Below are 25660 nucleotides of genomic sequence, written 5' to 3'. Positions count from 1 at the left end.
AGGGGTGGTATTTCTCACTCAGAAAAACGAGCCTATAGATTCTTTAGACTCTGTAAACCATGTGTAACTTTAAGAAACAGAAAAACAAAACATGAAATCTAGCGCAGTGCCTGGCTCATAAAAATTCACTGACGTTATTTGCTTTATTATCATGACAAGACAGATGACAGGTTTTCATATCACTATTACATTCATGCTAAGGGACAACAAGGTTTCCTATTTTATATGTTACTTGATCTTTTAAAAACACATTATTTGCTCTGCTTGGAGTATTTGGGCATGCTTCATAAAATAAAAAATTACAAAACATTCCAGTTGTGTTTTTTACTAAGCAAATTATCTAATTTTATGCAATTTACACACAATTATTAATTTTAGTAACAAAAACAACAGAATTCTTTCACTTCTTGATATCCCACAATAACAAGACTTAAAGTCCCCAAGACATGCACTACAGCTGTGTAACAGATTCTGTCATCGACGTGATGGTCTTGGCATCTTCTAGATTTTGTTCCCACTTTAAGTGCTAATTCACTGAATTAAAACAGGCAAAGATTATGAACAACTGGTTCAGAAGAAAGGAATAAACACAGCTAGTAACAACAATAATGTATCAATCTCATTTGTAATAAAATACAAATTTAAAAACAAGACACCATTTCTCACTTATATTGGCAAAGATCAAATGAAAAAAACAGAGAATTTGTACAGCTGACCAGGGAGAACGGGGGTGGAGGGGGGGGTGGGCGGAGGGGTGGTCTCACATGTAACATTAGCTGGAAGTGGAAACCACACGGCCTTTTCTTCTCAAAGTTCTAGAACTGTTTAAGCCTTGTGAACCACTTCCAGAAATGCTCTTAAGGACGAGAAGCATGTTCCTCAACATGTGGTCACAAGGACACTCACTACACCAGTGTTCATAGTAAACAGCGCACACGGACACAACGTCCAGCACGGGAAGGGGTGCACATGGTGCGAACCAGACCTTCCCTGTGATGGCAGGTGGCCGGGCGCCCTCGATGCCACGTCCCCACCCTCGCCGGGCTCCCTACCGCGGGTCTACTCCCCACAGAGGCCATTAACATCAGGGGTCCGATCTGAGTCAAGAGAAGCTGGGGGGAAACATTGTGGGGTCTGTTGGGAAGTTCTCTTCACGGATGACAATGAGACTGAGAGGAGAAATGGCCTTTCCTGCCTTTTAGACCCAATCCTATGAAGATGTGAGGCTCCCGTTACGGAAGCAGCTCTCTCCATGAGGGACAGGAGCCCCAGGCAGAACCGATAACCCGAGGCTGAGGTTACGGGCACCTTGGAACCGTGTGCCAATTCGGATGATAAATGCCCCGGGGTTACTTGGATATTGTTACCTCTGGTCACGACTTCAGCGCCAGTTAAGCCACAGATGCAGACTAATGAACAGGAGATATACAGTTAAGCCAATAAAAAAATTACAAAACACTATGTTTCCATGAAAAAAAGAAAGTGGATTAATATGGATTCATTTGCCAAGAAGAGGGTCTGGAAAGAAACTTCAGGTTTTAGGAATCATTATCTCTGAAGCATAAAAATTTACATATTCCCTTTCTCCATATTCGATTTTCTACTTTGTTCTACAATAAGCACCTATCACTGTAAGATTCTGCTCCTTTTTCTACTCCTTTTGTCAATCCAGTACGATTTGGGAAAGAAGAGGTAAACGTGTGTTCTAGGGAATTAGCTTGAACTGAGAACCTGGTGTTTTTAATAGGAAAAGTGGTTTGCTTTTATAAAAACGGGTTTTTGAAATAAAATTGGATACTATCAGGCATTTATTGTTTTAGTGAATACAGAAGATTACAAACAGGTTTCATTTTCCTTTGTTACTTGGGGAATCCTATCATGATTTTGTACCATTTCGTATTGGAATTTCTTCTGTGAAACAAAAACAGTCCCAAAACGAAGGATCTTCAGGGGTCATAGGAACAGCAGATGATATTAAATCATTAAAAGTGAGGACACTAAACTGCCTCGGAGTTGGTTTAGAATCATCTTGAGCTGGAACCTAAAAGGGAAAAAAAGAGATTACCTCACTGTTTTACTGCATGTGAATCTTATGATCAATTTCATAATTAGGGAAATGGGAAATAAGACCAAATTATTCATGTCAGTAATATTAAACTGCAACACAGCAGGATTTCTAGGTAACTGCAATTACTCCTTATGTTACTGTTGTCAGTATAACAAGTTAAAAGAACCTAATTCTTGAACCTTTTTGGTACCTAACCTGTGGTATATGTTTAAAATGTAGATTTCTAAGCCACACATCCAAAAATTCTCATAGAGGAGTTAAAAGGATCCCAAAAGATGAGTTAAAAGTATCCCCAAAATATGTAACTTTTCATAAGCAGGTAGGTTTTTCTGATAGAGAACCACAATGCAAACTTGTGAGGAACACTCTAAGGGACAGATGTGACAAAATTCCCATGACCACACAAGAGACGCAACACTTCTATAGGAAATGATCACTCAACACTAACCTGAAACTACATCTTATATTCTCAGATATAGCCCTTGTTCGCAACTCAGCCCAGGGTGGACGTTCTTCAACATCAAGAAGATCCACCAGTTGGTGCCACCTCTCACAACAGGTTAAATGGCGGACGTGGAAGACAGCCACCAGGTCAGGGGCCTGTCAGGCTCCCTGCAGTGCCACACCAAGGAGGCAGCACGTGTCCACAAGTGACACAAGTATAAAGCTCTATACAAACGGAGTTGCAGAGTGTAAAGCTGAGACTAAATCACACGAGGACAAGTAACCAAGGCCAGAATATCTTCAGATAAGAGGGGTCAATTTTAACATACTGTCCCCTTTTAATTAAAGTATCTAAGACTTTTAATCCTTTGATAATTTATCAAGAGTACTGTCTGTGCATCGAGCTATTTTCCAGCAGTAACGACACATATCTACTGATCACGCTACAGTGTCTCACGTGGATTCCTGAGAAAGAAGGACACGCATATAGCTCCAATTATTACAACATGACCAGGATTCCTTACAAATATATTCCCGTAGAATCATGTGTACATGGGACTGTGTACATGGAGACTGAGGGCCCTTGACCTGAAGGGTGTTTTGGTTTGTTTCACTTTCTTCACTCAACAACTCAGCACAGAAGAAAGAACAGACCGTGGCAGGAAGAACAGAGACCAGTGTCCCACAGCAGCGTGACACAGGGCCTCACACGTGTTTGGCCCTGTCACTTTGGGAATCATTTGGGGGATTACTACAGAAGGTGGAGGGGTTCCATCCGACAGATAATGCCATCACTCAACACCCTCCACTGAACCTTTACATTCAACCCAGCTCCAGTTCATGGGGAAGAAACCACTGTTAAGATGCCTGGGACAGTGGTTATCTTGAATTTCTACCAACATATAAGCACTAGGACAATACTAGCGACATTTTTTCTTTGTAATTTTCACGAATGTGAAAAAATAGATAACATGCTTTATAAAAATTACTGTGAAATTCCAGGATCTTAAAGATTTGATCATGTAAAACTCTTCTAAATCTATGATCTTAAAAAACAAACACACACCTCTAACAGGATATAAACCCAATGACTGCTTCTATTCAATAAAGAACACATTCAACAAGGATTCATGCTTTTTAGAAAGAAGTAAGAGAAATCTTAAAATCTTACCCCCTGACGTCTAGATCCGTCCGGTTTCCTCAGAGCGACTGCCACAAAATGGTGCTCATCTATTTTGCTTTCCTGAAAAATAAAAGGTAGTGGATAACATATTACTGAAAGTGCAAACGCAGATACACTTCTGTTTCCATTTTTAAATCTCCGTCTCCCTGTCTCTCTACACACACGCACACACATATATTCCCTCGCCTCCCTTGAACCATTTAAGAAGTCACACAGATCGTGGCCCCTGACTTGTAAATACTTCAATATGTATTTGCTAATAGGGATATTCTCTTATTCTCTTATACAACCACACTAGCTAATAGCTTCAGTAAACTGACATTCAAAGAATACTTAAATCGACTACCTATAATCCAATTTTTGTGAATTAATCCAATAATGTCCTCACGGCATTTCCCCCTTCCAAAACCAGAGCTCATCCAGGATCAACTGCTGCTTCCAGCTGTCATGTCTTGATAACAAGATGGATTATTGTATCTAGAAGCACATCTGGGTCCTCATCAGCCCTCACAGGTGACATTTGAAGTGTATATGTAAAAAATCAGACTGCAACACTGGTTTATAAGCATTCAGGTAACTAAATAGTACAGCCCCTGGAAACTCAGTGGAAATTCATAGCTAAGACTTAACACACTGTTTACTGTTTTCTGTTTTCCCCTATGTCTAAAGCAACAGGGAAGGGGGTTTAGAATAGATATCGAGGCAGTTACCTCAACTCCCAACTACTAAAACCATAGAGGCACTGGGTGGTTCATCGGTTAAGCATCTGACTCTTGATCTAGGCTCACGTCATGATCTCATGGTTCATGGGATTGAACCCTGCCTGTGTCAAGCTCTGCGTTGACAGCACGGAGACTGCTTGGGACTCTCTCTCTTCCCCTCCCATACTCTCTCGCAAAATAAACTTAAAAAAAGAAAAATTAAAACCTCCAAAACTATTAAAATTTTCAATGAAAAGACACCTAAGACATTCCTTCATAAGGTATCATTTGAAATGGAAACTATAATCAGAAATAGTATCCTCTTCATATCTTCACACCAAATGAGCGGAAAACAAAAAAAGAAAGAAATCAAGTAAGGACAGATATGTTAAAAGAGGAAAAAATATAACCAGCTAAATGTCAGAAGATTTAACTAAAAACAAGCCCACGATATCCATTATTATGAACAAAATTACGCTTGTTGATATATGGTCTTCCACTGCTCACACTGAATATGCTGACAGCTTGAGCATCGTAAATGCAGACAGGTTTCAGCTGTCACTACTTTGGGAAAATCTCTCAGATCATGGGCTCTGTGGTGTCCGTATCTGAGGGGAACATCAGAGGGAACTGTGGGCCGTCCACTAGAATGCCAGGATGCCCCGCTCATTACTCACATTATCTCATCATCAGCCACAATTCAGTGAGACTGATTTCACCATAAAGCTTCGTCCTCTCTACTCAGACCTCATCAGCAACAGGTAAATATGGCATCTGACACGGCAGATATAAAGAAACCACTTCACAAGGAACAACTCATTGAACCCACATGAGAAGCCCTGTGTGGTGAGCTCTGCACTAAATCCTTCTTGCCAAGAACAGTGCACGATTAAGAATCAGGTGAAAACGGAAATGAAACTAGCAACTTACTACTGACACGAGTTCATTCAATGCTACTGAACTAAAGATTGAAGTTTAACTTCCAAGACTTTCTAAATTTTCAAGATTTTCTTAACTTTATAAATTTTATCCATAAAATTATTGTAAATACCAGAATTTCCCTATAATCTCTGACAAACCAAAAGGGAGCAAGAATATTTTATCCTTTTAGTGTTAGATTACAAACATTAATCTGCTCCAGCAAGTCTGCATGTTATTTTCTTAGTACTTACCCATCTTAGGAACAAAGAAAAACAGTTTAAGCTGTAACTTGAAACACTCACATTTTATCATTTTTTCCCCAGTGGCCTAGCACTGAAAATGTATCTCATCAATATTACGATTTCTACCTTTGTAAGTACTTTCCCTTCAATGCAAAGAATTACTATTCCATGTAACCTCCTCATCTGGAACTTTTTGGTGGCAACCTTCCTAACAGCAACTGGCTGTGAAAACTGAGAGCCTATAGAATAGGACATTCCTCTTGGCAGAAGAGCTCATATTTTCTCTTGAGAATTATTCTTCCAGGTGCGAGGTACAATACTCAGGGAAGTGGAAAGCCCTTGGCATTCGTTATAGTAAATCACGGTCTATAAATTAGACACCAAAGCTGTCAGTGCCCCTGCCCTCAGCAAGCACTGAGGAGGTAAAACAAGGGGCCGAGAGATGATGAGGTGCGATGCGTGATGTCACAGGAAGGAAAAAAGCACAGTCGTACAGGAAATCAGGAGAAGGCAATGGAATTGGGCTTCAATTGTCAAAGGAGAAGCGGGAAGAATGGAGGGGAGGTGGTCTTGGAAAAATGAGAATAGAAGATTAGGGGACACTGGAGGAACAGAGAGCAATCTGCAAGGTGGCAACAGGGTGGAGGAAATGGGAGCTGATGGCCCGAGGCTGAAGGGCAAGCAAGCAGGAGCCCAGCAGTCTCCGGTCCTCTTGTCCAGATGCTGTTCCAGGTGGTTCTGCACCTGTGCCCTCCCTGGGGCTCCCAGCTCCCACCGCACAGCCACGCTCTCCCCTCACATGTCTTCAGACACTGAGCAGGTGTTCTGTAAACCTGCTTTGTAGTCTTTGGATTTTCACTTCCTTCTGAGTCCTCAGGGAAACCAATGTCCCGGTTCCTCTAGGGGCAGAATTTCACTGTGTCCCTGGCAGGATGGCCCTGCCCTCTAGCTGTGCCCGAACGAGGACAATGTCCTGGGCCTACGGCACCATCACCTGGGCTTTCCAGACCGATACCTGGAGTTGAGGCCGGTACCTGGTCGCATCCCTCACTCTAGTGTCCTGCAGGCAATCTTTGGTTATTTTTTAATGATTTTATTTTTAAGTAACCTCTATATCCACCGCGGGGCCTGAATCCACAACCGCAAGACCAATTGGCATGCTCCCCACACGGAGCCGGCCAGGCGCCCCCAGACTTGCTTTTAAATCTGTGTCCAGAAATGGGGCTTTTTCCAGGGTAGCTAGTTAGTCCTCACACTATGAGGAAGAAAACGCAGGGGTGTGAGTAGCTCACACTTGTTCACGGCTGCACACAGTCATGAGTAAAACCTGTAAGCCTCCCACACGCACTATCCTGTTTCCAGCCCAAACAACACTATTTCTCAGAATGGTGTGGATTGTTAAGTCGTGCTTTTTTGTACAAGTGACCTGTAACTCAAAGACCCGACCTTATTCACTATGTCAGCAGCTGTGATGCAGTGAACACACTTTCTCACCACACCCCCGCCCTTGGATCCAGAACTTCTGGCCATCCTGGTCATTCTGCCTCGGTCTCTTCCACTCCACCTTCAACTGTCAGCATCCTTAGGACCGTCCTGCACCTCTCTCCTCTCTCTTAAGCAATTTTACAGCTGCCACTTTAAATCCCGCCTGCGTGATGAGGACTGCCCCCGCCAACCCAGCCCCTGTTCTGTTCACCGGACGCCTTCATGTGGGTGTCTCTATGGCTCCTCAGACTTAACATCCCTTCTCTTCTCTCGTGTGCGGCACCTCTCAAGATGGTCCTAGGAGTCACAGAAGTGTTCGTGCCTCTTTCACTTACTCACAGCATCACAGACAGCACTGGGTCTTCAATTACCTACCCGATCTTATCCCAACTTCATACCTGCTAAGCTTCCTGGAGAACACCAGTCAACAGCTCCTATCTTATCCATTTGTTATTAACTCCTTCCTCTGTACCAAGCCTCCCTGCACACCATTCCGGTGATGACACCAGGAACAGCCACATTACACATGGCTGCCGGGCTCTCCACACAACAAGCTGGACCCATCCCAGGAGTCCACCTGGCACCAGTGACCGGTCAGGAGGTAAGCACCTGGCCCAAGCCAGGCCAGGGAGTCCCTCTCCAGGTCTTTCCGGGCTGGAAACACAAAGGCAGTTCACCAAGCTCTGAGCTGCAAACTGCTATGTGCAAGGCAGTTCACCAAGCTCTGAGCTGCAAACTGCTATGTGCAGAAGTGGAGGGAGCCCCATTTCCTGCCACACGGAACAGAGAAGTAAAGAAAGCTGGTGTGAAGAATGACAGGCAAGGGCAGGAGTAGAGAAAGGCAAAAGTGAACGATAAGATTTCTGAGTTTCCTAGTCCCCAATTCTGGCTGATTGTGGGGCCCAGTAACAGGAATCACTCTAACAGCCCATGAGGCTGTATCTCTGGCTTCAATGGGCTTGTGTTGGTTTCTGTCTCCAGCAAGCAAGACCTGCTGGTGCCAGAGACCAAATACAGAAAGAGGCCTGTATGCTCACTCAAACGTCCTCATCAGGCCACAGTGGCTCCCTTTGGCTGTTCACACGCTAAAAGCTCTTCTTATTCCAGAGCGGCTTCTCTGCTTCTCCCTTCCCATTTTACTTACCTCACTAGGACTTATCTTTCCAGGATCACCTTAAATGTTACACGCTCACATGGTGTCCCGGACCTCCCCTGCAGGGCACCACGCTCACACCCGGGGTCCCTGACCCCCCCCGCAGAGCACCACGCTCATACCGTGTCCCTAACCGCCCCTGCAGGGCACCGTGCTCACACCCGGGGTCCCTGACCCCCCACACACACACACAGGGCACCGCGCTCACACCCGGGGTCCCTGACCCTCCTCTGCAGGACACCAAGCTCACACCCAGGGTCCCTGACTCCCCCCCCCACAGGGCACCACGCTCACACTTGGGATCCCTGATGCCCCCCTGCAGGGCACCGTGCTCACACCCGCGGTCCCTGATGCCCCCCTACAGGGCACCAAGCTCACACCCGGGGTCCCTGACCCCCCCTGCAGAGCAACGCGCTCATACAGTGTCCCTAACCACCCCTGCTGGGCACCGTGCTCACACCCAAGGTCCGTGACGCCCCCCTGCAGGGCACCACGCTCACACCCAGGGTCCCTGACCCCCCCCCCCCCCACAGGGCACCACACTCACAAATGGGGTCCCTGACCCCCCCCCCCCTGCAGGGCACCACACGCATACAGTGTCCCTAACCGGCCCTACAGGGCACCGTGCTCACACCCAAGGTCCCTGACCCCCCCCTGCAGGGCACCGTGCTCACACCCGGGGTCCCTGATGCCCCCCTGTAGGGCACCGTGCTCACACCCGGGGTCCCTGATGCCCCCCTGCAAGGCACCGTGCTCACACCCGGGGTCTCTGATGCCCCCCTGCAGGGCACCAAGCTCACACCTGGGGTCCCTGACCGCCCCCTGCAGGGCACCACGCTCACACCCGGGGTCCCTGATGCCCCCCTGAAGGGCACTGCACTCACACCCGGGGTCCCTGACCCTCCTCTGCAGGACACCAAGCTCACACCCAGGGTCCCTGACCCCCCCCCCCCCGACAGGGAACCACGCTCACACCTGGGGTCCCCGACCACCCCCGGCAGGGCACCGCGCTCACACCTGGGGTCCCTGACCTCCCCTGCAGGACACTGCGCTCACAACCAGGGTCCCTGACCCACCCCTGCAGGGCACCAACAATGCTTCCTGTCGTGCCCACTTTCATCGAGTAGCCTCCCCTAATTAATCTCACAGACATGCACAAAATAAAGAAATTCTTACAGCAAGTGATAAGTTTACCTCAAATGCCCATTCTTTTTCTTCTTCCCCATCTAGGAACAAACGTGTTTCTTTATAAACTTGGCCTATATCGAGATTTAATGGGGATATATCGAATTCAAGCCGTTGCAATTCAAATCCTAGGCCAACACCAAGGGCTTTTATGAAGCTTTCTTTCAGGGCCTAAAATACAGAACAATTTTCTCTTAGCAGAGCATTTAGCGGGTAAAATCTCCATAAATTCTACAGGCCCAACACATCTGGATTGTTAGCTCTGTGCTACATGGTGACTCCAAGTTGTATCATTACTTTTACCCTTGCACTAGCACAGACACCAACCAGACATGGGATCACACGGTCAATCATCTGATCCCCTGGGCCTCCGCTCTGGGTGTAACAGCACCTCCCTCACAGCCCTGTCATGACCATTAAATTAACCAACTCACGAAGGGCATGTTTTCTGCCATATAGGGAATATTACAGTAGTGTTAAATAAGGCCTCGTGTGTACGAGTTCCTTTGAAAAAGAAAACATTAAACATTGTGAGAAATGTCTTGTTTGAGCTTTAAGAGCAAGTACCTTCTAACTGACCACTGAATATACATTCCATTTTCTTAACTGTCATTAAGATTTGGGGCGCCTGGATGGCGCAATCGGTTAAGCGTCCGACTTCAGCCAGGTACGATCTCGCAGTCCGTGAGTTCGAGCCCCGCGTCAGGCTCTGGGCTGATGGCTCAGAGCCTGGAGCCTGTTTCCGATTCTGTGTCTCCCTCTCTCTCTGCCCCTCCCCCGTTCATGCTGTCTCTCTCTGTCCCAAAAATAAATAAAAAACGTTGAAAAAAAAAATTAAAAAAAAAAAAAAAAGATTTAATTATGCCGCAAAAAAAAAAAAAAAAAAAAAAAAATCACAAAGTTCCCAACAATCACCCATTTGTTTTAAACACTGTAGGAACTCCCCTAGTAACCAAAGGACTTTGATGCCGATTTTTAGTAAAGACAATGAGTCATCATGGGCTTTTAACTCTCAAAATTAGAAAGAAATTATACCCAATTCCTATAAAACATATCCAGTTGAGTCCATTCATCATTAAAGCTTCTGATGGTTTCCCATTCTTTGTTGGTAAACTTTCTTTTCATAATATGAAAGAATTCTGGAATTGAACCACGACCTGTCAATTGAAGAAATACACAATTAAAAACAGACAGTGACAAGCAAGGGTTAGCCCAGGAACACAAGGGTAGTTATAGAAATAGTGAAATTCTGTGATTAAATAACAATGGGAAAAAAAACAACACACAGTTGTATTGATAGATGCCTTCCGAAAATCTGATACAATTTACCAGCCAAATGTGGTATAAATTCTAAATAACATGGAGGAAAAGAACTAGATGTGGTAGAGTATCAGAAATCTACAACAAACACTCTTAAAAAAGAGCTATATTCCTCTGGGGTTTACATTTTTTACTTTGTTATAGAACAGGAAAAAAAGAGCAATTCCTTTACTGTAAGTTTTTGAGAACTGCTAGAAAGCTGAGGGTTTATTTTAATTTTTTTTTCATGTTTATTTATTTTTGAGAGAGATACAGAGACAGAGACAGAGACAGAGACAGAGCAGGAGAGGTGGAGGGGCAGAAAGAGAAGGAGACACAGAATCCGAAGCAGACTCCAGGCTCTGAGCGGTCAGCGCAGAGCCTGACTTGGGGCTCGAACTTATGGAGTGAGAGATCATGACCTGAGGTGAAGTCAGACCCTTAACTGACTGAGCCACCCAGGTGCCCCAAGGGTTTTTTTTTAAGTTTTATTTTGGGAGAAAGAAAGCCCAGGAGGAGATGGGCAGAGAGGTAGAGAGAGGGAAAGAGAATCCCAACCAAAGCAGGCTCTGTGCTGTCAGCACAGAGCCCGACGCGGGGCTGGATCTCACAACTGTGAGATCATGTTCTGAGCTGAAATCCATAGTTGGACGTTCAACAGACTGAGCCATCCAGGCACTCCTGTTCTTCTGTTTTTTTCTAAGTTACCACTTTGGAAAACTACTTTACACTTCTTTCCTTCACAGGAATGGTTTCTGAACATGTTTTCTTATTTGACTTTTCCAAATGAAAACAGATGCTAGCTTCTGCCTTTTCAGGGATGCTACTGTGAAATAAGTTTTTCAAAAAAATTGAGATACACCCCTAGAGCATCTGTTCCACAGACAATAAAATATCACAGAGAATTCTGAACATAAATAACAAATAATTCAAGGAATCTGATTCTCAGAATTGAGAGCTGAGACACAAATTAAAAATACAAGATATGTCTCTCATATTTTTCCAAAACAGAACTATGTGCTTATCTATCGTTACCACTAGACAGGATGTTTCTGTATTTGTTTATTGATTCTGCAAATATGTCAACTGTAAATACTACACAAATGTGTACAGAACTAATGGTCACACATGGGTCAGTCATGGTGCCTGGCCTCCCACACGGCCAGCCTGGAGAGCCCATCAGAGCCTGGCCCTGGACAGAAGGCCCACAAACGTTCACCACGTGGATAAACGAAATGAACCGTCATTTGGTCCATTACTGTCCCATGCCCTGCTGTCCCGTGTCCTTAGTTCACGACTACAGTTCCTCCCGGAGCACGGCTTCCTCTTCGTGGCCGTCCCTTTGCAGACTGTGTTAACTCCGACTCACAGTTCTAGAACACCCAGCTCTAAAATCCGACATTCCCACTGGCTACAAGTCCTCCAGTGACGGCCACCAGCACATGCTCTGTGGGTGTTAGAGGCCTGTCTGGAGACCAGAAGTTGAATCCCCGTGCTTCACGCGTTACTGGCATTTCACCGCTAACTTCACTCTAGAAACTCCCCAGTACTGCACACCGGAATGCTATGGACTGCGTCTCCACAGGGAGCTTACAGCCAGTCTACAGCAACCAAGGATCGTTCCCATAGTGATCTCAAGGGTAGAAAGTATCAAAAATCAGTTCCTCCACAGAACTGTTCACGATCCCCCACCATTTCCATTTCAGCAGACTTAAGAGTGTCCTCCTTAGCCAGGAGATACTTCCGATGATCCTGTGGGGAGTGATATGTGGTCCTTTACAGATCAAGACAGAGACTCTCATTTACTTTCAAGTTCAACAGACTCATTTAATCCAACTATGTTCTCCTTGGCACTCTGTTCTCAAGAAAAATACATTTCAATAGTTTACAAGTTCAATCAGTGTTTACTGTTTGTGTTGTTCACATTGCTAAAATACTGTTACTTCCTAAAAGCAGCCCAGCAGACCTATCAAGTCATTTCACGTAACAGCACTGAAATATTAGCTGATCTTGGAGTCCCAGGGGAGGGGGATCCCTCTGATGGTCCCGTGCTTCACTCTCCCAACACCTCCCTCAAGGCCCTTACTAAACACAGTCTCCTTAGAAAGCAAGCAGCACTAGCACATGGCGCGGCTTGAGAAATGACACTCGAAAGTGACAATAAATCTGGAGAATTTAAACACGGGGAGCACTATATCTAGGTAAATCATCAACTGCTTCCTCTTGAACACGTTCTGGCACAGTGCAAACACTAATAGTGGGGAAAACAGCTACCTTGGATTTGGAGACTACACTGTATATTTTGAGAACTGTAGCTTTAATGGAACACTGCCCCAAATGCTATAGTTAAAAATATATGCCTATTGTCATCTATAATGTCATTTTGTTCGCTGGTTTCTTCATAACCTTCAAAAAACCCTCTACTTTTTTAACTAAATAAGATGGGGTAATCAAGACAAAAAAGATTAAATATGCATGCTAATAAAAAATGAACTGATAAAGCCCTCTGATTTTTTAACTAAGTAATATGGGGCAATCAAGAGAAAAAATATGTATGCATGCTAATAAAAAAATGATGAACATAAAAAGCAATCTAGCACAATCACTGAAAGCAATCACAAACTGATTATGTACCGCTAAAAAAGTACCCAATATGAGGGCGTTTTCATATACTTTTGAGAGCATCTTATCCATTCCACAAAATAAGAGCTGTGACTGCAAGAAGAAAAGAGGCTTTTCTAATTATTTGGCCAAAGCACAAGAGCGCCACAGTGTGGCACTATGGTGGAAATACACAGTGGGTGAGTCCTCTGCTAGGTAGTTTACCTAGGAAATTGGAATTCGCGGGGGCGGGGGGGGGGGGGGGGGGGGGGGGGGGGCGGAATCAGTAGGAAATACCAGAACAGTACATTTGTCCCTCAAACGATCTGAAGGCAGCATAATTATCAAACATATAATATGGCAAACCACCTAATAATACCATCATGTATTCATGTTTCCTGTGAGTCAGATTTAATCATCCCACCACATGCTGAAGGGGATAGGTAAGGAAGATGAAGTGACTGAAAAACAAAACCACTAACCACATTTACGGAAACCAGATTACCCCTCTTGTTGCTTAGCCTTTAGGAAAAGCAGTGTTAGGTACTAAGCTTCATAACGATCAACTAATCGAGACCACAGACCAACTGGTAGGTTGACTAAACATTCAGTAATAACCCACAACAAAGAGTTCACACAAACACCTCAAGCTGCTATTGCAAACCTACAAAAAGAAATCCCACTAGTACCAGAACCTCAAAGCCCACCTACGTCAATCTGTCCCCCAATGTCACCAATGTGTTCACCACCCTTAAAAGGGATCTGTTACTTTAGGGAGGGGTTGAGCCCTGTCCATCTGTGTGCTTCGAAATAGTGAAATTTAGCTTTTGATCAAAAGTCCAATTAGAAATTCTAGTAGTGCCATTTTTTGGATTACATATATTCCTGCTTCCACAGGAGCGGGGGAGGGACAGACTTCTATTCTAGACTTTGAGCCAGTATGTGCACAGTGATGATGGACTTGTGTGGGAATTTACCGAGGCACAAACCCAGAATAAAGCAACAATGTATGAGGCCCTCAGGTGCAGTTTCACAAATCCTGACAAAGGAGCAGGAGAGCACAGACTGAGATGCGGACACCTGGGCTGGACACCCCCACTCAGGCAGTCCTGAACCCCAGCAGCTCGTAGTGCCTATACAAATGCCCGTATCAACACATGTGGCAAGAAACAGGCCTGGAGAGCGAGAACGGGACTCAGGGGCTGCAAATGTATAATCTTTCAGGAAGAGGGCAGGACCCCCTGAAGGCAGGTAGAGGGGCCAGAGGGTGGGGGAGGCCCCAGGACCAGGAAACAGAGCAGGAGACACGGACTATTCTCAGGCCTCGAAACCATACAAAGTTTGCCCTGTTGGCTTTTCAACCTGCTTGGGGCCCAAGGCCTCCCTTTCCCACTTTACCCTCCTGAAATGGGAAAGTCTATCCTCTGCCTATTCCCCCAAGGTGTTACAGAAGCGGACGGTTTCTTTTCTAGCTTAACAAGTTCACAGGAGAGAGAGGAATCCTGTCCCGCCATGGAACACACCCAGCCTCACCTGTACCTGAGTTAGATCATCCACATGATGAGACGTCGAAGCTTGGGAGCTGATGATATTCAGAAGAGATGCTGGAGTCAGAGTGAATGCTGGAACAAGCTAAGGCTCGGAGAGACTGGGACGGGATGAATTTATTTTGTACGTGGGAAAGAGGGAGAAGGTGGAGGATGGACCGTATTGGGTTGAACAGCATCTCCCAAAATTCATGGCCACGCAGAACCTCAGGGGTAGTCTGCAGATGGAATCACATTAGGATGAGGTCACAGTGGATTAGGACAGGCCCTGTATCCAGTGACGGAGAAACACTGAGGCACAGAGAGAATCTAGGAAGATGCAGGTGGTACCGAGGTGGCCAAGCTAGAAGCCAAGGGCGGCCAAGGGCGGCCAGGAAACCAGGAAGAGGCAACGAGGGGTTCTCCCTAGAGTGTCAGAGGAGCGCGGCCCTGTCGACTCTGGTGGCCTGGTGGCCTTGAGGACATCGCAACCCTCTGGGGTCTAACACAGGAGTTCGTAGTGGCCGCTCTGGAGCCCCGGGAAACCAGGGCACAGGCACACGACGCATGTCACGTGTGCAGACGCACCCACACTCCAGAGAGCTTCAGCGCCCGCGAGTCAGACGCTCACGTCCGGGCACCATCGCCTCTGTGCTGACAGTCCTTTCAACCTCGGTAGTTCCAAAGCTTCCAACAAGGCACAGCGGGGGAGATTACGGAACACACGTACGTGTAAAGGGCCCCAATTACTCAGTTCCTCACAAATGGGGGCGCTGCTGTCGTGCACACTGTTACTGCTCTTCTGCGAGGCGCGGCACTGCATCCCCTGTGCATTCACCATGTCTGCGCGGTTTTCCTGTCGCTACTTCAGCAGTTCGTACGTTAACAGGGTTAACCTCTGTCCGTCGTACGTGCCACAAATGTATTTCCTGGTTTCTGAGAGAAGATTTAATATGAAACCGGTCACGTCTACGGACTTGGTTTCCTCTGACCTTTCTAGCTTCACAGGCATCCTGCTTCCACAAGTCTGAGAGAGTACACAATTCCACTGTGTTCTAGCAATCGTCATGAAAACCTAACTCTAACTTTGTTCTCTAGTGTAACACAAGGGTCTAAGGGCTTTCTCATGACTTCCATCGTTAAAAAAAGGGACGGGTTACGGACTTCCTCACTGCTGGATCTGTAAACTATACCAAGTACAGGGATCCCCAAACATTAATACGACTGACATTCACCTGAGAAACCAGCTGTGCTCTCAGAGATTCTGGTCCAGTAGGTCTGGGGGCATTTCAAGGAATCTGCATTTTGAGGAGCAGCCTGGCTGATTTTAGTATCCTGACCACCATTTTAAAACCATCACTGTACAGACGTCTGAGTGGCTCAGTCAGTTAAGCGTCCGACTTCAGCTCAGGCTACGATCTCTCGGTCCACAAGCTCAAGGCCCACATTAGGTCTGTGCTGATAGCTCAGAGCCTGGAGTCTTCTTCAGATTCTGTGCCTCCCTCTCTCTCTCAAAAATAAATTGTAAATAAAACATTAAAAAAAAACAAAACCAAAAACCACCACTCTATGCATACAACCACCACCACCTCAGAGCTAACCTTTGTTAAGTACGCAATCATTCCAGGCACTGTCCATGTCTATGCCTTCAACTATCCAGCTTTGGTGGTAGAACTGTTTAGCCATTAGGATATAAATCATCACATACACACAAATTGTAGAAGAATTAAAGATTTAAACGTAAAAATAAAATTGTAATTTTATTTTTTAAGTTTATTTAGAGACAGCATGAGTGGTAGAGGGGAAGAGAGAGAGAGAGAGAGAGAGAGAGAGAGACAGAGAGAGAGAAAGAGAAAGAAAGAAAGAACAAATCAAGCAGGCTCCATGTTGTCAGCACAGCGCCTGACCTGGGGCTCAAACCCACAAACCCTGAGATCATGACCTCAGCCAAAACCAAGAGTCTGACACCCAAGTGACTTAGCCACCCAGATGCCCCTAAAACTGCAATTTTAGAACAAAATCTAGTGGACTCCACCCTATGGGCAGAGAATATCTTATATCAATTTAATTATTTTTTCCAAATAAGACAGAATTCAAAATTTATCAATCAAAAGATAGATGTATTTAATTAAAAAAATATAATTCATATGGCCAAAAATATAACTAAATTTAAAAGGTAAATAATAATACAATGGGCAAAATACAACAAATTTGGTCAATAAACTATTAATATCCACAATATGTAAAGAAGTTTTATACAATGACTAGAAAGTACTGATAAGCAGTTTATACAAATCACAAATTCGAGTAGTCGATAAGCTATTGCTCTAGTGATGAGAATAATGCACCATTTAATCAATAATCTTTGCCCACTGAACTATTATTTTGAGTAGACACCAGGCTCTCACTGTTAACTGTCAGTTTTCTATTCTTGTGTTTACAATGCTTAACAAACTCGTAGGAAATGGTAAAGCCAGTCCCCTCTCGCTGTATTTTTCATACGCTTAGACATGAATTCCTCCATGAAAACCTTAAGTTCATTTAACCCCATTCTTCAGAATGCTTCACATACTTTGTACCTGTAAAACCTTAAACAGGAATCAGTACAATCTAGTAGACAGGCCACATATTACAGACCACGTAGGTGGGCTTTGCATCCTGGGTACAAATCCATGTTCTACTTTTTTTTTTTTTTTTTTTTAATGTTTATTTTTGAAAGAGAGACAGAGCATGAACAGGGGAGGGGCAGAAAGAGAGGGAGACAAAGAATCTGAAACAGACTCCAGGCTCTGAGCTGTCAGCACAGAGCCCTACACAGGGCTTGAACTCACGAACTGCGAGATCATGACCTGGGCCGTAGTTCGACGCTTAACAGACTGAGCCACCCAGGCGCCCCTCCATGATCTACTTTTTAGCTGTCACCTAGGGCTGGGGTCTTACTCTAGTCTCTAAATTAAAAATAGCACTTGGTCCTAGGCATCAAAAGACGAAGTAAGATAACACATCCAAGGCTCTAACACACATAGAAGCATCAGCACAGAGGAAGGTGCCCCACAGCCAACCCCACCCTGTAACTGGGAAGGAGATATTCCCTGCTGGGAAGACCTGGTTTTCCAGGGAGGAGGTCGGAGTACAGAAGGAAGTGTGACTTATTTCAGCTACCTGCTTCCATGTGTCCAGGCTGAAATAAGACAAACGTGGTCAGTAAGCACCCCTGCAGAACGCAGGTCCAGGAGAGCGGGAGCCCGGACACGGGAATGACTGTGAAAGTAACCTCGGGAGCAAGCAGGTGAGACCTGGATGGGAGCGGAGTGGAGGCAGTGGAGACAAAGGAGGGCGAGGAAGACGACTCAACGGGAGGAAATGCTTGTAACCACAACTCACTGACCAGGACAGTTTCTCTTGTAACGTTTTCCACCATGGATGTGTTCTCACTTTCTCATTTGTAACAAACACATTCAGCCAAGCCTAGGACTCCTCTCATTTGCACATGTGATAAATATTTACCAAGCACCTGCAAGGTGGCTGCACCCTCGGGTAAGCTGGAGCAAAGCCGCAAGAAGCCACAATCCCCAACCTCATCTAATGAGGAAGGACAGACGACAGTCCAGGAGTTAGGCTGTCAGGACAAATGAGAAGGGCCACACAGAGGAAAAGAAGGCCAGTCGGTGGCCAGAAAAGTCTCTTCGAAGGAGGAACTGGCCGGTGCCGTGGCTCAGTTGGTTGAGCATCTGACTTCGGCTCAGGTCATGATCTCACGGTTCAGGGGTTCGAGCCCTGCATCGGGCTCCATGCTGACAGCTCAGAGTCTGGAGCCTGCTTCAGATTCTGTGTCTCCCTCTCTCTCTCTCTCCCCCTCCCCTGTTTGTTCTCAGTCTCCCTCTTTCAAAAATAAATACACATTAAAAAAAAAACTGAAGGAGTAACTAACTACCTCTCACGCTCCAGGTCTCAGGTACTCAGGAAAAGAGAGGACAGGAAGAAAGATCATTGTTTGTGCAAGGACGCAGAGCAGTTTGCTACTCGAAGCAATGAAAGACAAGGACAGCAGCTAGAAGAAGAGAGAGGTACCAACAAGAAGGACACATGGTCATGAGGAGGGGACTGGATTTTATTAAGAACCAACCCAAGAGTTTTGAGAAAACTGCTGTAGGTATTTTTTAAAGACCACTGCACTCCATACAGAGAACTGTACCGACAGCACAAAAGTGGGAAGCAGTCAGGAAGCTATTACAGCTGCACGGGGAACAGTAAGGTGGAAGGACACAGGAAGACTAGACCACCCTCCTACCTCATAGTCCCACTGTGCACTTTATACTCACTGTGCTCAATTTATGTAGCAGCTGTTCTAGACAACAGTGCCTTGAGTCATTTCTAAGCTATTAAATTAGTACCAAATCTCAAAACATCGAGTCATTTTGTCCTGCCAATTACTATCCAGCTAAGTTTATAATAAAAATGGGAATCTGAAAATGTAAAATCATGGGAAAAACTTATTTTGGTCTTTTCCCAAATCTAAATAATAATTTTGATACTGTATCTATCTTGTCTTGTTTTGTAAATGTGGGAACACAACTACAAAACTCATAGAACTGTATTTTCTTTTATACTCATTAACCACAAAAGGCTTTGATGCTAGATAAAAATTGGAAATGAAGCAAAAACCAATTTCCCAATCCGGGGCGGCAAATTATCACGAGGACCTACAGAACACCTGTCCCCAGGAGTCAGAGATGTGCTGCGCTGACTCATCACCCATCCTGGGGTCCCCAGCACCTTATAAGTCCTCCTGCCTGGACATTAACTAAACGATTATTTCCTGAGGGCCAGCCCTGCACCAGCTCTTTTCTCCAAGAAGCAGAGAACACAGCAGCAGCTGCCACATCCCCCTCCAGCTGTGGGCATCTGGCTAGAAGACACCCCCCCCCCCCCAAGGCTGCCTGGGTCCAGCAGTTACTCCCTAGTGCCCTACCAGCAGCGACGGGAGCCCTGGGAGAGGGAGGGACTTTTAGCCAGCAGAAATGGCTAACAAGTTCCTACATGATGCTTCCCTGCAGACAGGAACAGAAGACAAAATGGAATGGAGTTTTTCCACACACCAAGGATGCCCCAACGGCTGACTCCGACCTGGAAGACAATCTGGTAACAATGTCCGCCACAAAGTTATGCTTCTGCTGCTGGCCTGGGTTGTGCCCTCCAACACTCAGCAACCTTGGGGAACGTGCCTTGCTCGGCTTTCACTTATTCTGATAAGCAGAGCAGTTCAAATGAGTCCCCATTGCAGTAGAACAGTCTACTTCCCTCTCTCACTGAGTGATAAACTGTCCATTCACACTTGAGAACCAGCGCAGTGACCGGAAAACCGCTCTTCCCCTGTGAGGAGATACAGCAAGAGTTTTCTGGCAATGAAGCAAAGAAGAGTTAAGGTCTAGACACTGTGATTAGCCAAATAAGATCAATAAAAAAAGTTGTATGTGTATGGTGGGGAAGGTGTCCTAATAAAATAGGAAACTGAATTTTCAGTTTTTGCTCATTTAACTTTTTAATTATTAAAAGTTTTAATTAGTGGGGCGCCTGGGTGGCTCAGTCGGTTAAACGACTTCAGCTCAGGTCACGATCTCACAGTCTCTGAGTTCGAGCCCCATATCGGGCTCTGTGCTGACAGCTCAGAGCCTGGAGCCTGCTTCTGATTCTGTGTCTCCCTCTCTCTCTGCCCCTCCCCCACTCATGCTCTGTCTCTGTCTCAAAAAAAAAACAAAAACGTTTTTAAAAAAAATTTTAATTAGTAGTTACTTATTTATCCAGTATTGACCATCAGCCAATATTGTCCCCAGGAAGCCAACTGGTAGTAAGATTTCACAGGCAAAGTTGCAAGGCGGCCGTGAGCCCTAGCGGCCAGCATTCTTGTGTCACTGTGCACACTGCATTCAAAGGACCAGTGGCCTCTCAAATAATTTCTGACTTTTGGAATAAGGACAAAAGGAAGCTATGAAAGCACATGGGCTCGTTCCCATGCTCGCCACATCTCCTTTTTAGCAGTGGCTTTTCCGAATAAGCTCTCTGTGATGCTGTGATGCTCCTGCAAACCAGATGCTGTCCTGGGAAAAACACACATGTGCATATTCACACAAAACGTGGTGAACAATTTTAGGACATTAAGAAAAAAAATGCCTCGGGATGCCTGGGTGGCTCGGTGGGTTAAGCGTCGACTCCAGCTCAGGTCATGATCTCGCGGTTCCTGAGTTTGAGACCCACGCTGGGCTCAGAGCCTGCAGGCTGCTTCAGATTCCGTGTCTCCCTCTCTGTCAGCCCCTCCCCACTCGCATTCTCTCTCTCTCAAAAATAAATAAACATTAAGAAGAAAATTTTTTTTTGATGCCTTGATGTTCATCCAGGAATTTTTAGGCCAAGAATCTCCATTGTCACTAGTAGAGCCTCCTTTGCAAATCTGAGAACAGCGTGGGCGAAGAAAAAAGCAGGTGGTGGCAATGAGAGGTGAAGGAACACCCCGACAGCAACCGTGAGCAATGAGACTCACAGCCACACTCTGAAGGCCTCCAGCCAAGACACAGAGTACTTCTTCATGCACCTGGCAAAGAGCGAGCTAACGATGTTATGACCTGAACTAGGCAGGTGCTAAGAGATATGACAGCAGCCAGCCTCGGACATAGCTCACAGTTCCTGCTCTCATGTGGCTCTGAGGACCAAGAGAAAGACCATCAATTACCCTGACAAATAATTATAAACGGAGATATGTAGTGGAATGAAGGAAATGTATTTTAGGAGGGCTCACGACAAAAGAACCGACCTATGACTGTGGCTCACAGAGGTGTCCCTAGTAAGGCTGAGGTGACAGCTAACCGGTACAGAAGTCATCTCTGCAGAGATGGGGGCAGGGGATAAAGTTAACACAAATCTTCCAGAGTAAGGTCAACAGAAGGAAAGACTGTGGTGGAGATAGTGTGGAGATGAGGAAATTATACCATGAAATTAGGAAAATGTTTTTCTCTTATTAACACCTTTCTTCTTAGCCTGTTACTTACCTCCTCATAAAAATAGCGTATTGATGCTGGGGTGGTTGGAACAATTAAAATGGACAATATAAATAAGGCACTGAATAAAACGTGCTGGCTTATAGTAAGTGCTCACTAAATGTTACAGGTGATGAAAACTACAGAGCAGTTAAGAGAACCTGTGCTCTAGTAAAACTACCTGAATACTCAACCCCACAGTCAATGTAAGCAGTTCCTACGGTCACCAATTACCAATACCTAACGCAAAATATAAGCAACTTAAATATTTTAATAATGGGTTGCTCTTAATTTTCGCTCATGTAAATGTGCTACAAAGAGCTGTAATTAAAATATTCCAGAAATACAGGTCATCTCCACTATAGGACTATAGTATACTTCACCAAGGAGATGTTTTTGTTTGTTTTTTTTCATTTTTTTCTCTTTTTTAAGCAAAACAAGTTACTCGTGAATTCTGGAAAATACCTGAATGAAACGAAGTTCTTACAATATAATTACTATGTTTTCTAACTAGAATGCCATTCGAAATGGACTGTTCATGGAGTTCATTTCGGTTTAACATTATTTAAATAATACAAAAAGCTACTGAAAAACCATTCTTTAGAAAAGTTAACAATCTTCAAAAACAGTTCGAAAAGTATTCTTATTTAACAAGCTAGGGTATAATCCAAGAAGGAAACCTTTGTTATTTTCATTTTGCCTCTAGGGAAAGCATTACATGCGTGCTCAATTCAAAGAACCTTTCCTTTCCACAGATGTTTGCTGATATTCACAGAAAAAGGGAAATATACCCTTTTCAGATACGTGTTCTCTCAGCTACAGCACCTTTGACTACTGAGCACGTTTTTCCTAAACTTAAAGATCGGTAATACACCTCCTGGCCCGAGTCTTCGGACAGATAAGAACTGAGAACACAAGACTGGTAACTTGTGCACTGCAAAAATGCAACATTACCTGGAAAACTAGTCTTCATTACATCAATTCCAACTTGTAGCTCAGGTTCAGCAGCGAGCACAGCATAGTCCCCTTGATGAGAGATGTTAAAGTTGAAATTGGGGTAAGGATTCAAGGAGTCTTTCGCAAGAACTGGTTTTCCCTTTGCAGTTCTCTGCAAACGAATATTATTCCAAGGGATATTCAATTTCTCTGCAACTAATTTCCTCATCATCAGACGACCGGCCTGTTAAGTAAGCAAAACACATAGTATGTACTGATGTGTACTAAAGATTCAAATACGCTGCCTGTAACAAAATCCATTTTTGTGGTTTCTAAAATATATTCATTTTTAGGTGTTCAAAAGTACGGAAGTACTAAACATACTGCATTAAGATTTCAGCAATGCTTAAGAAGCTAGAAGAAAAGGTCAAAGTCTCTCCTGTCAACAAGTAACCAATGTTAAGAATCGGCACCCTTCTGGTCTTTTCACGACGTGTCTAAATAAATATGTGTTCACTTAGCTATGCTTTTGCTATCTATCTCATATATGAGATGCTACTCTAAGCGGGCCTGCACCATCCATAAGCTTTATAACATGCAAGTGCTGGGAATTATTTCATGTCTGTACACATGGATCCGGTCTGTACCCTTTTAACTGTAGCATAGTACTTCATACTCTCAAGGTCCTCCTCTTGATGGACTACTCCCCTATTACCCGACATTTAGGCTGGCTCTAGTTTAGCTATTATAAACAATCTCCCAAGGAACCACCCTGTTGTTCCTACATCTTTCTGCCTATGTCCAAGTACATGCAGACCCTATAGACACATCACTCAGCTACAATAATTAGCAAGTCAGGGACACCTGGGTGGCTCAGTAGGTTATGCGCCTGACTCTTGATTTCAGTTCAGGTCATCATCTCAAGATTGGTGAGATCAAGCCCCATGGTGGGCTCTGTGCTGACAGCATGGGAGTCTACCTCTCCCTATCTCGGCCCCTCCCCCATTCTCTGTCTCTCTGTCTCTCTCAACACACACACACAATTAGCAATGCATGACTTACTTCACATATACCTCATACCTCTCCCAGTGTTCCATATCTTTAATTAGTAAATAAATTACTAAAACCACACAAAAATACCCAAAGATATGAAGTAACAAAATATATGATATTTTATAAAATACCTTTCAAGTATTTTCGACCCTTCCATTCTAACAATGATTTTTAAAACTCACAACGCTCTGCATTACGGTTTCTTACAAATTATAAAAAAAGTTCTAAAAAAATTCACCAATATGCCTTCCAAACATTATCAATTAGCCCACCTTCTAAAGGAAAAGGCGTTTCTATACAGAGGCATTTTCAAGAACTGGCGGTCTTTGAAGTGATGGTAACTACAAGCTACTTCAAAATGCTGTCTACAGAAGAGATAATTTCCAAATGCAACTTTCCATATGTTGCTTAAAAATATATCACTAAAGTAAGTAATTCCGTTTAAACCATCGTTCCCCAAGGTATAGAGTCAGTACGGGGGTATGCCTAAGACGGCCCCTCCCCGTGGCTCGGCCCACCCCTCCCCGCGGCCCGGGCCTTCTCTTTTCGGTCCAGGACCCCTCCCCTCAGCCCAAGAACACTCCCCAGTATTCGGCCCTCCTCCTCGCCGCCCAAGACCCCTCCTGGGGCTCAGTCCCCCCTCTTCGCGGCCCAGGAACCCTCCTCGGGACTGGGCCCGCCCACATCCCCGCGGCCCAGGTCCCCTCCCTGGGGCTCGGCCCATCCCTCCCCACGGCCCAGGTTCCCTCCCCGGGCTCAGCTCCCCGTCTCCGCGACCCAGGACTCCTCCTCGGGACTCGCCCCCACTCCCCGCGGCCCGGGCCCCTTCCCCGCGATCCAGGAACTCTCCCCGGAGCCCAAGTCCCCTCCCCGCGGCCCAGGCCTCCTCCCCGGGGCTCGGCCTCCCCTCCCCGCGGCACAGGTCCCCTTGCCAAGACTCGGCCCTCTTCCAGGCGGCCCAGGACCCCTACCCGGGACCCTGGGCCCCCTCCCCAGAGCTCGACCCACCCCTCCCCACGGCCCGGGCCCCCTCCCCGCGGTCCAGGAACCCTCTCTGCAGCCCAGGTCCCTTCGCCAGGACTCGGCCCATCCCCCTCCCCGCAGCCCAGGCCCCCTCCCGCAGGCCCAGGACCCCCTTCTCGGGACTCGCCCCCCTGCCCGCGTCCTGGGCCCACTCTCCGAGGCCTCTCGAGGCTGGCCTAGGCCTCCCCCAGCTGGGCGGCGTGCAGAGCTAAACAAAGTGGGGCCATCAGGGATTCCGAGGGCCTACCGCGCGCAGACCTTCTCAGGATGTGGAGACTGGAGCATCGCACCGGCAGGTGCACGACCCGCGCGGAGGTAAGATGAAGATCTGACAACCCCGGACGTGCATGATGCAGACCCCTCGCCGTGAGGCGGGCGGCGGCGTCGCCCCCAGCATCACCGCCCCCGCGGCCGCGCGGCTCCCACGGGGTAGGGGCTGTCCTCGCCGAGGCCCGGCCACCCGGCCCGCACGTATAGGCCGTCCCGGGAGGCCCACGACCCCCGGCGGCGGCTGCCCTGGCCCTTCCACCCCCCGCAAACCTGTAGTACCATGGCTGCTTTGGCGTCCCGGGCGAAGACGAACTGGCCGATGCGCTCCTTCTCCTCGGGCTGGATCGACCGCACCGCCAGCAGCCACTCGGCGCGGCTCGGCAGCCAGGTGCCGCACGAAAAGGCCCAACGCACGCCCTCCATCGCAGGCACCGAAGAGCACCGCCGCGCGGGCGAGCCCATGCACGGAGAAAGGACCCCGCAGCCGCCCCGGGCCCAGGTGGCGTGGACGCAGGCGTGGCCCCACCCCCTTCGCACCG

At 46.2% G+C, this 25660-nt stretch overlaps 1 protein-coding gene and 1 long non-coding RNA gene across 3 annotated transcripts; both read right to left on the bottom strand.

The window, feature by feature from the left end:
• Nucleotides 1–124: 124 nt before the first annotated feature.
• Nucleotides 125–25656, bottom strand: AASDHPPT (aminoadipate-semialdehyde dehydrogenase-phosphopantetheinyl transferase). 2 transcript variants are annotated; one of them, XM_023239062.2, is made up of 6 exons: nt 25401–25649; nt 22794–23019; nt 10418–10539; nt 9392–9553; nt 3684–3755; nt 125–2041 (listed from the first exon to the last, which is right to left on the bottom strand). In XM_023239062.2, exons 1-6 carry the CDS (start codon nt 25581–25583, stop codon nt 1877–1879), a joined length of 930 nt encoding a protein of 309 aa, XP_023094830.1. In that variant the 5' UTR covers nt 25584–25649; the 3' UTR covers nt 125–1876. The 2 variants fall into 2 exon arrangements, with proteins under 2 accessions (XP_023094830.1, XP_044894145.1); XM_045038210.1 differs by lacking the exon at nt 9392–9553 and having other exon boundaries at nt 25401–25656.
• Nucleotides 14929–16619, bottom strand: LOC109491766. Its single transcript, XR_002145232.3, has 2 exons — nt 16044–16619; nt 14929–15744 (listed from the first exon to the last, which is right to left on the bottom strand). It is a non-coding gene; the product is annotated as an uncharacterized LOC109491766 (long non-coding RNA).
• Nucleotides 25657–25660: the final 4 nt, after the last annotated feature.

The sequence above is a fragment of the Felis catus genome, chromosome D1, assembly GCF_018350175.1.
Source record: "Felis catus isolate Fca126 chromosome D1, F.catus_Fca126_mat1.0, whole genome shotgun sequence".
Taxonomy (NCBI): Eukaryota; Metazoa; Chordata; class Mammalia; order Carnivora; family Felidae; genus Felis; species Felis catus.
This window is presented reverse-complemented; position numbering and strand designations above follow the sequence as displayed.